This window comes from Colossoma macropomum, unplaced genomic scaffold, assembly GCF_904425465.1.
Source record: "Colossoma macropomum unplaced genomic scaffold, Colossoma_macropomum, whole genome shotgun sequence".
NCBI classification, from domain to species: Eukaryota; Metazoa; Chordata; class Actinopteri; order Characiformes; family Serrasalmidae; genus Colossoma; species Colossoma macropomum.
The window spans coordinates 46534802-46550106 of NW_023494787.1; the positions used below are offsets into that span (position 1 = coordinate 46534802).

At 41.2% G+C, this 15305-nt stretch overlaps 1 protein-coding gene across 1 annotated transcript in view; it reads right to left on the bottom strand.

Annotated features, from left to right (window-relative positions):
- Positions 1-15305, bottom strand: part of trpn1 (transient receptor potential cation channel, subfamily N, member 1) — a 63218-nt gene that overhangs the window by 697 nt on the left and 47216 nt on the right. The window contains exons 23-28 of the mRNA XM_036567597.1: positions 12109-12216; positions 10461-10658; positions 9928-10137; positions 6034-6491; positions 3710-4638; positions 1596-1742 (exon numbers count right to left, since the gene is read on the bottom strand). Coding sequence (XP_036423490.1) covers positions 1596-1742; positions 3710-4638; positions 6034-6491; positions 9928-10137; positions 10461-10658; positions 12109-12216 — 2050 coding nt within the window. The remainder of the gene's footprint in view (positions 1-1595; positions 1743-3709; positions 4639-6033; positions 6492-9927; positions 10138-10460; positions 10659-12108; positions 12217-15305) is intronic.

Here is a 15305-nt window from a genome sequence, read left to right on the forward strand (position 1 = left end):
TAGAATCCAGGCCTCTGGACAGCTGCTACTGCTGTTCTCAACTATGTGAGCACTTTTGTTTGTGTTCACAGTGTGTCATACATTGTCAGAAACCACATAAGCAAGTCTATTAGAGATCACCTAACACAGTTTGATCTTGCCATGTAGTGGCAGCGACATGCATGATAATAAAGCCTCCATTACTTGTTATTTACATTAGCTTAATAATGAAAAACAGAAGTTTCCAAAACTATATGAAATGATGAGAAAATGGGACTCCTAACAACAAGGCCTGGTAGACCACCAAAACTGTCCCCAGTGTCCCCAGTTTTTACAACTGAGTTGTGAAATCCACAATATATCCACAGTATACGCCTATGACCACCTCAGAGTGACTGAAATCTTACTCATTACTATGCAACAGCACAAAAAAAACCTTTGGGCTTTAATGGAATAATCTTTGACACTAATGCTGCTTGCATGGACCACCGAGTGTACTGACAAAGTAAGAACCTGTTTTCTGTTTAAACTGTGGGGCTGGCGGCTTATGTTCTTAACTAGAACCAGGCTGGTCAGTTAGCTAACATGCTAAAAGACCCAACAGCCTAAACAGCTCCATCATTGACATCACAGACATGAATTAAAGTACTTAACTGTAAAACAGTATAAAAGTCTAAAAATGTCACTTGAATGTCTTGCACGCTTCAAATGTCTGTGTTTGTCAGAAGTAGCGTCAAACCCAGGTTTAATCCCAAATGGCTCTGTACTCCCTAAATAGTGTGATAGCAATGAAAGTTTAGAAATTCTAGCTTATACAGCCAAATAGTGCATCATTTATCGAGTGTGGATGTGTCTGAGTCCCAAATAACTATTTCTTAGCAGCATTTTGCACTGTCGGGTTGCAGGATCCAGTATTTTATATATTCCTACATAGTGCACTATGTAGGGAGCAGGGAGCCACTTGAGATTCAGCCCCATCGTGAGAAGAGCTGCGCCACTGAATTGGTGCTAAATAAGACTCGTGGTAGTAATTTGGTGACCAAAAGTATTTATAAAGCGAATGTTTCTGCATTAAACTGTGCTGTTATCATATGTCCAATGTTCTACGACAAAAAGTTCACGAAATGACTGCAATATACAGCGATGGGTGACTGAATGTTCTTCCATGGCTGCTTTGCAACGACGCCACACACTAAAGGAACTACATTTCTTGGCATTGTGCCTAAGAACAGCCTTCCCGTGATAAAATCACAGTAATCTTTCATCTTTGAGATAGAGGAGAAAACTAAGCTCCACACTTGCTTCATATCTGAAAAAATCCACAGGTGTTACTCTGAGAAACTGAAAGTGAGTCTCCTGAAAAGAATGGAAGCTGTAATAGAGGTAAAGAGTGAACACACTAAATACTGAAGAAATGGTGTTTAGTTTTTGACACTTCTGTGTAATTTTCTGTGTTTTCTGCTTTTTTCTGACACTGAAAAATGAGTAACTTCATACTTAACACCCATTTGAATTAACGAAGGGTGGTAAGTAGTAAATAGTTAGATAACATTCTATTACACGCATTACATTTGTATGTACTAAATGAGTTTCATGAACATGAGCACAGCACTCACTTTCAGGGAGGATCTGGGTTCTCTTGTTTCCTCTGAGCCAGCTGGTGGAGGTGTGTGCCACTGCATCCAGAGAACGGTTATTTGGTAACCCTTCAGCATCCTCTTCTTCACCCATTAGATCACGACCCTCCACTGAGCACAGCTTCCCTGTGGAGACCCCAGAATAGTAAACACCTCAGACTAACACAAAAATACTATTATTCAACAAAGTAATTTAACTCTTATGCCTTTTCTACCTTCGCCCACACCGTCATTCAAATTTCTCCCTGTGCATTAAAGAGGAATTCCACATTCAACATTTCTGATTTTATGATTCAATAATTAAAATGCAATCAAAGTCATTCAGAGTGGTTTGGTGTGAAATGCTCTGTTCTAAAGAAACGTACAGAATCAGTATTGTTCACAGAGGTGGTGATAGAAACCAGACATCTGACGCTTTAAATGCCTATAGGCTTGTTGCCTGATGCCTAAAATTCAGAAGACACGTGTAGGTTCACTGGTGGTTTTGGATAGTAAATAAAATGGCTATATTTGTGTTGTAGTCATGGTGACCCCTGGTTCCTATCACCACCACTGTAAAGAAATCTGAATAGGTATATTTCTCTACAATGAACCACTTCACATCAGACCACTCTGAATGACTTTGATTGAATTATGCAAAAATTTTAATACATTTCTTACAAAACAATAAAAGCAATAAAGATCAGAGGTGTGGACTCGAGTCCGACTCAAGTCACCAATTTGATGACTTTAGACTCGACTCGAGAAAATTGAGAAAGACTTGGGACTCAACTTTGACTTGAACGCCAATGACTCGGACTTGAACGCCACAATTCGGAAAGACTCAGCACTTAAACTCCAGTCTTACTGGAGAAACTTACCAGGCGAACTGACCATTTTCCTCATAGTAGTTAACCAAATGAAACACAGCTCTCTCTGTTCGACACTGCAGGTAAAACAAGCGCAACGTTCACCATGAGTCTGAAGTTGACTTGTTATTCGCCAGCTTCGTATTGGAATTTACCATTCCATCTTAAATGGTGCAGTAAGTAGGTACTGGATCGCAACTGCTGCACCATTTAAATAAGAATCTTGTGAAAAAAAAGCCAAGTTTAGCTTCGTACATTCACCATCATGTTGTTGTTTAAATTCATTTTAAACTAGCGGTTGTTTTTAGGTGGCTGAGCTAGTATTTGTTTTAATCCCAATGTTCCCAAAAATCGTCAATAATTATAAATAAAATGTCTTAATTAAGTTCAGTAATACTTTTAAAATTCATTTCATGTGTAGTTGCACTACTCTTTGCGTGTACCAGTATGCCTGTCATGGTTATCTCTGTACCATGGATTTTGTATTATATATTATAAATAATAATAATGAAGTAATATATAGCCATACACTGCTAATGTGCTGTCATTTAAAGGCTATAGTACTGTTACCATCATTCAGTTTTATGGCCTTAAATTAGCTAAAGAATGCAGACTGACTTGTTTAGGACTCGAAGATTAGGACTATTGACTTGGGACATGACTTGAGACTCGCTTGTACTGACTCAGGGCCTAAATCGAGACTCGACCACCTTGACACGGGACTTGAGTGTGAAGACTTAAGACCTATTTGTTACTTGCAATTTAGTGACTTGTTCCCACCCCTGATAAATATGCCCCCTAAGCTTTCTGTGATGCACTGTCAGCATGGCTGCGCATGTCATATGAAAGCTCTAAAGCTCTATAGAATGATTTTAACAATTCTCATCGACGTTAATTCATGATTAATTTGATTAAGAGACCCTTATTAGTCCCACAATGGTGAAATTTCACATAGACACTAGTAAAGACACCCACTAGGGGGCGGTAAGCACACTTGTCCGGAGTGGTGGGCAGCCCTATCCACAGAGCCCGGGGAGCAGTGAGGGTCACATACTGTCGGCTCAGGAGAGCGAACCAGCGACCTTCTGATCCCAAGGCTGGTTCCCTAACCTCCAGCCCACGACTGACTGACATTGTCAGATTTGTTGTCATTGAAGTTCGACACTCAGAATCAACAGTACAGTAAACAGAATCAGCCCAACCACAAAATTAACAGTTATGCATAAATATAAGGTAAATCCTCACCTCCATGTTTGCAGAGGATCTTGATATAGAAGAAGAGGCTGGTGAGCAGGTTGAAAGGGGACGGTGTTCCAGACTTGCGGCTCATGTCTCTGATGAGAACGGCACGGCCGAATTTCCACTCGGTGTCCGACTGGGCCTGGATGCGCTGGTAGGTGTCGCTCATCATGGCGATGAGCAGGTTAACCAGCACGATCACCGTCACCACCAGGTAGACCCCAAAGGCCAGGCGAGCCAAGACTGCTGCCGCAGCGGGGGAGCGGTCCAGAGCAGGGATGTCCTCTTGCTCGGTCAGGCCGAACAGAGCGAAGAAGAGCAGCACAGAGACATCCAGGGGGTTTAGCTCTATATCAGGCTTGGTCTCCTCAACACTGCTATTGTTTCCCCTGCTTCTCCGAAGGTCACTTACTGGATATACGGGCTGGCAGATGGCAGTGAGGCTGAGTGAGAAGGCAGTGTGGAAGAGTAGCAGGATGACGGCAAAGCGGCACAGGTCCTTCATCAGGTCCCTGATGATGATGGCCCATGGACCGAAGAGGTGGTGGAATGTTAGGAACTCCAGGAGCTGGATGAAGCCCAGTGTCATGGCAACTGCTAGCATTACATTGCGGGCAAACAGGCAGTGCATGGGAGCTGAGGGCCACCTCTGGAGAGCGGTTGCCAGCAGATGGCAGAGCAGGGCGGCAGCGGAGAAGCCCAGGAGAAGGAGCCTGACCCAGGCTAGACCGGCCCGCTCCCCAGGGTGGCTCAGCTCGGACACTAGCATCCCGCACAGCCAGGTCAGCAAGAGCCACTCGCACCATCCCGGGAGCAGACGGCCGTCGGACAGCGGATTCACGGGTGGGTAGGCGACGGTGAGGATGAAGAGGGCTAGGAGGAAGACGTGGGACACCAGATGACTCATGAACTTCACGATTGGGACCGTGTTGAACCTGTGGAGAATGTGGAGGTCGGTCATAAACCTTGCAAAGCTTTTCTTACAGAAAATGACACAGTACCTAGAAATACACAATATGTCCAAAAGTTTGTAGACACTTTCTCATCCTATGTTTTCTCCAAAATCAAGGATATCAATGGGTAGTTTGTCCTTCTTTGCTGCAGTAGCAGCCTCTACTCTTCTGAGAAGACTTTACACTAGATGTCAGAACATTGCTGTGAGGATTTGACTGCATTCAGCCTCAAGAGCATTAGTGAGGTTAGGTACTGATGTCAGATAATCAGGTCTGAATCACTCCGACTCATCACACGGAGCTCCATCACACCAGAGAACACAGTTCCACTACTCCACAGCCTAGTGTTGGGAGGCCTTTATACCCCTCTAGCAAACTCTTGGCATTTGGCATGGAGACCTTGGGTTTGTGCAGCTTCCCCAGAGTGTCCCAATCTACTGCCAATGCTTTTCTATGGAGACTATACAAGCTGCATGTGCACTGAACTCCTGTGTCAGCAATGAGTGCACCTTAAAGTAGCTGAATTACTTTTGGACATATAGTGTACATGGAGATATGTTCAAAATGGCCAGATACACGTCACCTATTTGTTGTTATGCACATACTTTAGACTTTTATTTAGTACGACTGCTATTTAAACTAGGAGCACATGGATGTGGGAAATGTTGGCTGATGCTGATATCCAATATTCTCAGTGTACTGGCAATGCTGAACTAAACACATTAATAAAATACAGAAACTGGGACTAAATCTGCCTACATAAGTACTACAAAGAAATGTAACAGTAGTTTGTAGAGAGTTAGAAATCCAGTAAAATGAATAAAATGCAGATATTTTAGCACAATAATCCAGTGTCACCTACACATTCTTTTCTTTGGAGTTAAATGAATATGCTATCAAATATTGGTTTGAAACATCTGTTAGATGCTGATAATGTCTGTCTTCTGTCTTTATGTGAAAGACTCTTTGTAACAAATTACTTGCAAGCTATGTGAATCATATATAACAATAAACGATTCTGATTTCCTTCTGATCCTAAGCAAATTTACGGAAGCTGGTAGTGAATATTAGGGAAGGCCATTATCAATTTTTATCAGTAAACATTAAAAAAATAGTAAAATCTTTGTTGTAAATAGGCTGATTGACTATGCATAAAATTATGGCATGGCTGTAATGATTAGCAGACAAAGTCTATTAGTGGTCGATGACACTAGAGGAAGGATAACGAGAACCAGATTCTGTTACTTCTTTGCACCATAATAGAAGAAACTGTGCGTTAATCGCTTCAATAACAGTCAATAAATTAGTACAGAAATAATCTGTTCCATATTATATATCTTCTGAATATCCATGTTTCATTCAGGTCAGTGAGAGTACCTGTGTTTGAGAGGCAGTGAGAGGACGAGCCAGAGTGGAGGGCAGAGCAGCAGACTGAAGAACAGCAGCAAGATCCTCCACGAGTCCCACTGCAGGCTGCCGTACCACACCTCGGTCAGGTACTTCTGCACTGCAGGGTGGGCTACCACACCCTTCTGCCTCCCCTCTATCAGACAGTCCAGCACGCTGGCTCCCCGGTGATCCACTGCCCTCAGGACCACCCCGGCGCCCCGGCCCTCGGTCGAGGAGGCCAGGCTCAGGAGATCAGAGGCCATGGCCTCGCAGTGTTGAGCGGCAGCCTGCAGATGGGCGGAGCGCTCCTTCTCCCTCAGAGCGGCCAGGCTGAGGGCCCTGGACAGGCGCACGGCCGTGGTCAGAGGAGCCGCAGAGTGAAGCACCAGCTCCTCCAGAGCTACGTTGGCATTCAGCCTCCCGCACACCATCAGGTCAAACACGAACTACAGGCGATAAACACAACATCAGGGCTCTGTCTCACAAAGCTTAGCTAGCTATAGACTTCAATATAACTCTGTTTCACGATGGTGGGTCATTGTTATGGGGCTACATATGGGGTGGGCAATATGGCAACAATACATCAAGATACTCAAAGACACTTTCACGATACACAGTATGTATCACAATATTTTGATACATATTTTGACACACAATGATTTTTATTTCACATGTATGATTAGGGATTTAACATTTCACATACTGTACTGCACTAAACACAATTAAACAGGACTAACGATGCTCTCTTTTAAAAAAACATGCAGTTGGTCAGTCTTCTTTAACCCCTTAACAAGCCGTGGGCTCGCCGGCGGGTGGGTTTTATTACACACTTTATAACCTAAGAATAGCTCAGCGAGGTTGCACTGAAGTCCCTGTAGTTACTGAATAATAAGCCTTAGTATGTATTAAGCCTGGGATATTAAGGGATTAATGACGATATCCACAACATGCTCAGAAAAGCATTTTGTGCATCATAATAATAAAATGTATCACAATATAAAAAATAATGTCATATTGTCCACCTCTACACTGACAAATAAAGCAAACTGCTTAAAGTTTGCTTTAAATTTACTTAATTCAAATGTGTACATTGACTCCACATGAATGAAATATGTTACATCAACATAATTACTATGTGTAAGTACTTAATTAATTGACTTAATTTAAACTGATGTAACATTTCATTTGTGTGGAACTGATGTACACATTTAAATTAGGTACATTTTAAAACATTTTTGAATGTAGGGCTCCATCACCATGTCAACTTAAGCTGCACGTCTAACCTGCTCCAGGTTTGGAAGTTAAGACTTCATCATAAACAGCTCTTTGACCAATCAGGGCAAACATCTGACCATTCAGAGGCAGCTTTCTGACCAAGGTGGACCATTCTGGTCCTTTTTAGTTTATTTTTTTTGACATCTGTGGCGAAGAATCGTGTGAAAAAGAAGCCTTAGTTTATTACGCAGGTCATGAAACCTGGGTCACCTATAAGAGGGACACAGAGAAGAGCTTTCAGGGTCCTAGCCAGTTGTAAAGGGGCCAAGACACCAAATGTTATGCTTAGAAAACTGTGGAAAATAATATTTTTTTAATATAGTTTAGCAGTCCTCAAAAAGAAAATATTAACAATGTCCACATTAGAATCAGAGCCAGCCATATTTTAATGGATATCAGCTAAGCCCGGTCCATTTTTGACCACTTCTGGTATAAACCATCGTTAAGCCTGGTTTACACAGACGCACTGATGGGGAAAGCGTAAAGCAAACTTGCAGTAATAGTGTTCCAAATGGAGAGAAAGGAGCAGGCTATCACAATGCATGATAGAGCCGTACGAAATTGTGGCGTATTCACGACAGTATACAATGATTATTTCACATAAATAGTCCAAAAAACATAAGATGTCAGATCAGAGTGTATCCTGCAATACACATTTTAAAAATCATAAAAATATATAAAAAATGATTTTACTGCAGCATATTAGGGTGATTGCCAAATCATCATGACAGTCAGTCAATTTGCATGATAATTCAATACTAAATGCACTAAAAATGATCATTGTCACAATATGCAGATCTGAAAAAGTGATTTTTACTGCAGCATTTAAAAGTAAATAGCAAACTCGAGGATCTTATATAAATAGTAAATAGGACTTGATGAGCACACGATACACAATGTGCACACTTACATTCCTTTCTGGGAACAGACATGGCTCCATGTGGACCTGCATTAAACTATGGCTTTCACACTCAAATAGTAGCCTAAATGTTAGACAGGGAGTTGCACAGCTTATAGATGAACACAAATGAATGTATACTAGACATAAGATGCATGATTTAAATGCAGAAGCTGTTATTTCATGACCTACATAGAAAGCCATTTGAGATTCCGCCATAGATATTAAGACTATACAGCACTTATAACTGCAGTGAGCACTAACATGGTGGCAATGGCGAAAGCTTTTTACTGCTATAAACATTGTACGTTCTACATTCTACTTATGCCTGGCATGGTTTCTTCCTTCCTTTTGAAAATCTCACTTCTCCTCATGTTTCATGCGATTGGCTGTTCGTCATTAATGTCATGCTTTCATCTGAGATGCACATAAAGATTAATCACTGCTTGAATATTTACAGCTGGTTTAACAGAGAAAGTCATTAACTGCTGTTGTGAAACCAGTTAACCATGTTTCCATGCCAGGTTTTGTGAAGCTGTAGTTGAATGTGCTATGTGAGCATTAAAGACAAACAAATGACACAGTCAGATGTAAACTACAAGCAACAAATTCAACACTACATGAGACACTTCATGCACTTCAGACAGTAAATAAGCAACGGCATGCAATCAGATCACACACAAACTAAATGAATACAAGAAAAGAAAAATATTGGATCAGTATCAAAACTGGCTGATACTAAAGGTTCCAATATCAGAAAAAAAGTGGCCTCTCTACACCAAATACAAACTACAGGTAAATATAACAACATTAGAACCACCAGTAATGCCAGTCACAGCACACCTCCACAGGGTCACATTCAGCAGCAAAACACTGCTGTACACTGTAGATTGAGATAGCACTAAAAGACTGAATGCAAGCTCGCTTGCTAGTTGAGCAGGCGTGGTCCAATGTTTCACAACTGAATGTTTTTCTGAATGCGCCCCTATTCCAACCCAAAATTCCACCACACTAAATACTCACAGGTATGTACTGTACAATACTGCCCTCTAGTGTTGCAACAGGAAGCAAAAAATAGTTATGGTCAGGTTTCCACCCACGTTTTCTATGTGCATTTTGACACATTGAATAAAAAAGCAAATATCAAATAAAATCACCATGAAAGTCCTATTCTTTTGTAGAGACTGATGGAAATAGCGTCTAATTTGCATAATATTTTGCAACATTTCAGGTATTTGCTTGAATTTAGGTTGACAGGATGGAAATCTGGCTGGTCCTCTAGTGTTACAACAGGAAAACAGAGTTAATTTCAAATACTAAAAGTGAGGAAGGGGTTCTAAAAGATTAGATTATAACTTAATATCTTTATTATATCTTTAAAAACTAAGAGAACAAAGAGTAAAGATCTGTTTCAGCTGTAAAAAATAACATTAATGCTGGTAGACGTCCCTGAACGCAGAGTTTGACTTACCAAACATTTATTAGTGTATTATTGTTATAATAATGTATTAATTTACTGCTCTTTCAAGATGTATGTATATTATTATATGTTGCACAAGTTTTGTTGTGTGAATGCTTATATTGTTGTTCTTTTTCTGCCCTGGTCTGACAATTAAGCTGTTTTTCAGCACACTAATCAAATGTCGGTAGATTTTATCATGGAGACTGGAAAACATGGCTAAAGGGGGTGCGAGTGATGCTCGTTTCACCTTTTTGTCCTCTAGAAGACGCAGCGTGTTGTTGTCCCGTTGGCGGAGCAGGAAGCCGACGGTGGCCTGGTGGTTCTCCTCGGCCGCATACTGCAACGGGGTGCGGCCGGCGTGGCACTCGGCCCGTGCCGTTGCTCCGCTTTCCACCAGGAAACGCACCACCTCCAGACAGCCGGCTTTAGCCGCATAGTGCAGAGCAGTCCAGCCACCCTGAGGCCAAAACACAGAGACTGAGCATACTGCACAACGGGGCAGCCGGAATTTACATACTGCTTTCCTTTGTCAATGAATCCTATACTTAATTGCATTAGTGAATACATTAAATTATTGATCATCTTAACAATTGAAATATGCTGAAATTTAAAAAATGGTGGAATTCTCCTTTAACTCTAACTGGTTTGCTTATGTGGTTTCTGACACTGTATGACATACTGTTACCTATAAAAATAGATGCATCATACCTGAAAACAGTACTAACAACAATATTCAGGACTGAATTTTGTGATGTAAGTAATATGCTGTTGATGTCTGACCTTGTCGGTGTGGTTGATGTCAGCTCCCTGGCCCAGCAGGACCCTCACCGTGGCCACGTGCCCGTGTGCGGAGGCCAGATGCAGGCAGGTGCGCCCTCGCCGGTCCCTGAGGTGCAGCAGAGAGGCGGACCTGCTGAGCAGCAGACCAACCACAGCCGTGTGACCACTCTGAGCAGCCAGGTGCAGAGGAGTCAAACCCTGGAACACAAATGTGCCCGCTAGTCGCTTTCCACACTCGGATGTAGTTAACTGTTCACATAAAAATCATCTGACGTTTAACCAGGACAACAGAACTCTCAACGCTGTGTTGTTTTTCAGCAGTCAGCGCCATATTAGGAGCACCGATTTCTCTAAGGGAAAAATGAACAGCATTTTGGAAAATCATCCTGCTGTAAACAAAAATGTTCCAAAGCCGATTTGTCTTGTCTCCACAGAACTGCAAAGTCATTAAGAACCCAAAATATGACTGCTACGTGCAAGCTAAGGCTGCTGCAGTTAAGTGGTTTTGGCAGTGGCAGTGTACTCTTTGAGCAGCTGGGGTTGGGTTTTAATAGTATTAAAACTATGACACTTTATTTGAAGTGGTCCTTTTTTTTAGATGAAATAAACACTCTCAGTAACATATCAACACCGTATGAATGATGTAGCAGCAGTGAATACATTCGGTAGATTCTCAAGAGACTATAAATAAAATTTCTTTATAATCTGCTGAATTCAGTTGTTTTTCACTTTATGTGGAGCGTCTAAATTCATATCTGTGGATGTTCAACCTGAGAGGAACTGAACATGTAACAGGTTTAATACAGACCATCAACATCCTCAACAAGCTGTTACAGACACACTGCTGACACCATTATGTAACCAGAGCTTCACTGGACTGGGTTTCAGGTTGAGGTCAAGGGAAGGGATGGGATTAAGGCCAGGGTGAGGGCTAGGACTGGGTTTTGGGTTGAGGTTAAGGTTAGAGTTAAGATTAGGGCCAGGGTTAGGTTTTGAGTTGTTTTACTTAATAGAAGTAACATATTAAATCTACTTCATGTAACACATCAACAAAATATCTGCTTAATGTAAGTAATGGATCAACAGTTTATCTACAAGACATTTACTTCACTGTATTCAGATGTTTCACTACTGCTAATTCACTGATACGTTGTTGACTACAAAGAACCACTCCAAATAAAGTGTTTCCTTAAAATTTAACAGTAAATTTACTTTCATGTAGCTTCATTTCAGCACACGCCACTGGTAGCTTGTTTGTATTGTGTATGTAATGTTATTCATATTTTGACTTCTAAATGACTTCATAATCCAGAGGATCCAGTGACTCTCAGTGTCTCTTAGGGAAAGTATACACAGGACAAAACCTGCCAGGCTTGGAAAACTTCAGAGATCTATTACGGCAGAGATCTATTACAGCAGAGATCTATTACAGCAGAGACCTATTACAGCAGAGATCTATTACATCAGAGATCTATTACAGCAGAGATCTATTACAGCAGAGATCTATTACAGCAGAGACCTATTACAGCAGAGAACTATTACAGCAGAGATCTATTACAGCAGAGATCTATTACAGCAGAGACCTATATATTTGTGTATGCATGTGTGTGTTTGTGTGTGTTAAGTGGTGGTATCTAGGGGGACTTGCCTCTGAGTCTGTCTCAGCATCAGCCTGCACTCCAGATGAATTCAGAAGCAAGCGCACCACGTTCTCATGCCCAGACTGAGCTGCTAGGTGCAAGGGAGTATATCCTGACTGCACACGACCAGACACAAAATAAATTCATATTACACATGGACAAAATACTACTGTGCATATGCTGCAAAATACTACTATGTATAAGTCTAAGCTATAATATATATATATATATATATATATATATATATATATATATATATATATATATATATATAAAACTAATATATATATATATATATATAGAGAGAGAGAGAAAGAGAGAGAGAGAGAGAGAGAGAGAGAGAATATAAAACAAATGAAACATAAAAAACAAATCAAAGAAAGAAATTACATAAAAAATACAGCTCTCATATATCAGGTAATTTGTGACGTAAAAAAAGTGCCATAAAATTTGAGACCTCTTTCTGAAAATGTGCAACTGTATGCGACATGCAGAACATTGTGTAACATCAGCTGTGTGTAATTCAAAACTGATAAAACTGCTGCTTGAACAACTTTCTTTCTACTTTCAAAAAAAGCCAATTCTATTTCTACAGTGCTGTGAAAAGTGTTTGCCCCTTATTGACTCCCTCTGTTTTCGCATATCTGTCACACTAAGTGGTTTCAGATCCTAATACAAAATGTCATACAAAACAAAGCAAACATGAGGAAATGCAAAACACAAACAATAATTCTAAACGAAAATTTATTAATTGAAGATTTTTTTTTTAAAGTTAATCACTGGTTGTGCCACCTTTAGCAGCAACAACTGCAACCAAATGTTTCTACAACAGGAGATCAGTCTTGCACATAGCTGTGCAGGTATGTGGTTGGTGTAGTACAGTGGGTAACACCTCTGCCTTCTACACTGTAGAATGGGGTTCAATCCCTGCCTGGTTAAGCACCCTACACTATACCAATAAGAGTCCTTGGGCAAGACTCCTAACACTACCTTCGCCTACCTGTGTAAAAATGATCAAATTGTAAGTCACTCTGGATAAGAGTGTCTGCCAATCACTGTAAAATGTATTAAATTCAGCAACATTTAAAGGCTACTGAGCTTGATCTGCCTATTTAAGGTCCTGCCATGGCATCTAAGTGGAGTTTAAGGCAGGACGTTGACTAGCCCACCCCAAAACTTTAATTTTGTTTCTTTTGAGTCATTCAGAGGTGAATTTAGGCCCAATCCCATTTTACTCCTCACCCCTACCACTTTAGCCTTTCCCCTCCATTTTGCGTGTTCACACCTAAGGGTAGGGTGTCTCAATTTTTGTTGAGATAGAGGGGTAGGGGGAAGTGTTAGGGCTACATTACCCTCCAGACGGAGGTTTTTCAGAGGCTCCAAACAGAGCATTATGAAAAAAAAGAAAAACTGGCAAGATGGCTGAACAAGAGACCAAAGAAACCCACAAATGTGAGAATTTTCTCCACAAAAAAACTACGATTACCACCTTAAATGGTACAGCAGTTATATTCTTGCGCCTCAGCTGAATGGGTGGAACGGGAACATTTGAACAAGTTAGCGAACAGCTAATTTCAGCCTCATATCACTGAAGAATTAGGGGTGGGCGTTAATAAATAATCCCACCCCCCGCCCCCCTTTGAAGGCATATCATTTCCTAAATGTAACTAAAGCCCAGCAGTGAGGAGCTGAACTTTACCCTCCTCTGCTATCACTGCAGACTGGCAGGGTTGCCTACAGAGCAGTGCTTGTAGCCTGTTAATGAAGTAATGTTCGTCTTTATTTGAGGGTCCCAATTTGTAGGGGAAGATTTCAACCACTACCCCTTCTAACTCAATTCCAAGGGGCAAGGTGACACTTGAAAACAAGGGTTTGGGGTAAAAATAAGAACTGGGATTGGGGCTTAGTCTTTTGCTTTGGATCACAGACTTCTGACCAGACATTCTCCTGCAGGATTTTCAGGTAGAGTGCAGAATTAATGGTTCCATCGATTACAGAAAATTGTGGAATGCTGTGTTAGCTTTACCGTAGTTGTAAAGCCCTTGTCTTCTAAAATGTTTCACTTTCCACTCCTCATTATTCCAGAACATTATTCCAAAAGGCTTGTGGGACGAGCCTTTATGTTCCTCGTGGTTAGTGGTTTTGCCCTTGCAGCTCTCCCATTGATGCCATTTTTGCTCAGGCTTTTTCTAATAGTGAAACCATGAATGCTAACACCTGAATGAGGTGAATGAGGCCTGCAGTTACTTAGATGATTGTCTGGGTTCTTTTGTGACTTCATGAACGAGTTGTCTTACTGGAATTTTGCTAGGCTGGCCACTTCTGGGAAGATTTATCACTGTTCCAAGTTCCCTCTATGACGGTCCAAACAGTGGTTTGCTGGAGTGCCAAAGCCATAGAGAAGGCTTTGTAACCAGTGGTGGATGAAGTACACAAATCATGTACTTGAGTTAAAGTAGAGATACCCAAGGTAAATTATTACTCCAGTAAAACTAGAAGTCCTGCCTTTAGTCCTCCACTTGAGTAAAAGTACAAAAGTATTCAAATGCACTTAAATATCAGAAGTGAAAGTACTGAAAGATTAATTATGACTCTGATGTCCTATTACTGTTTTTGTAACAAGACTCTTGCTTTATCAACTAATTTTAGGTGAGAATACTCCAGTGTCACTCTTGTAACACCAATATTTTAATAGAATGTCATTAATTAGTGACGCTGATGTCTATTAAAATTATCAAAAGCACAAAACACTGAAGGCAAACATACATACATCATCTAAACCACTTATCCTTCTGGGTCACGGTAGGGTGCTGGAGCCTATCCCAGCTGTCATTGGGGCGGAAGGCAGGATACACCCTGGACAGGTCACCAGTCCATCACAGGGCAGACAGACATACACATTCACACCTAGGGGCAATTTTAGCATGTCCAATTGGCCTGACTGCATGTTTTTGGACTGTGGGAGGAAACCGGAATACCCGGAGGAAACCCACGCAGACACGGGGAGAACAGGCAAACTCCATACAGAAATGACCCTGGTCACCCGGCTGGGAATCGAACCCAGGCCATTCTTGCTGTGAGGTGACAGCACTACCAACTGCGCCACCGTGCCACCTCTGAAGGCAAACAAAAAAAGCAAAAATAGAAAAAATCAGGATAAATTAACTAATCAGTGTGCACCCAAAAGACTGTCATCAATCCAAAT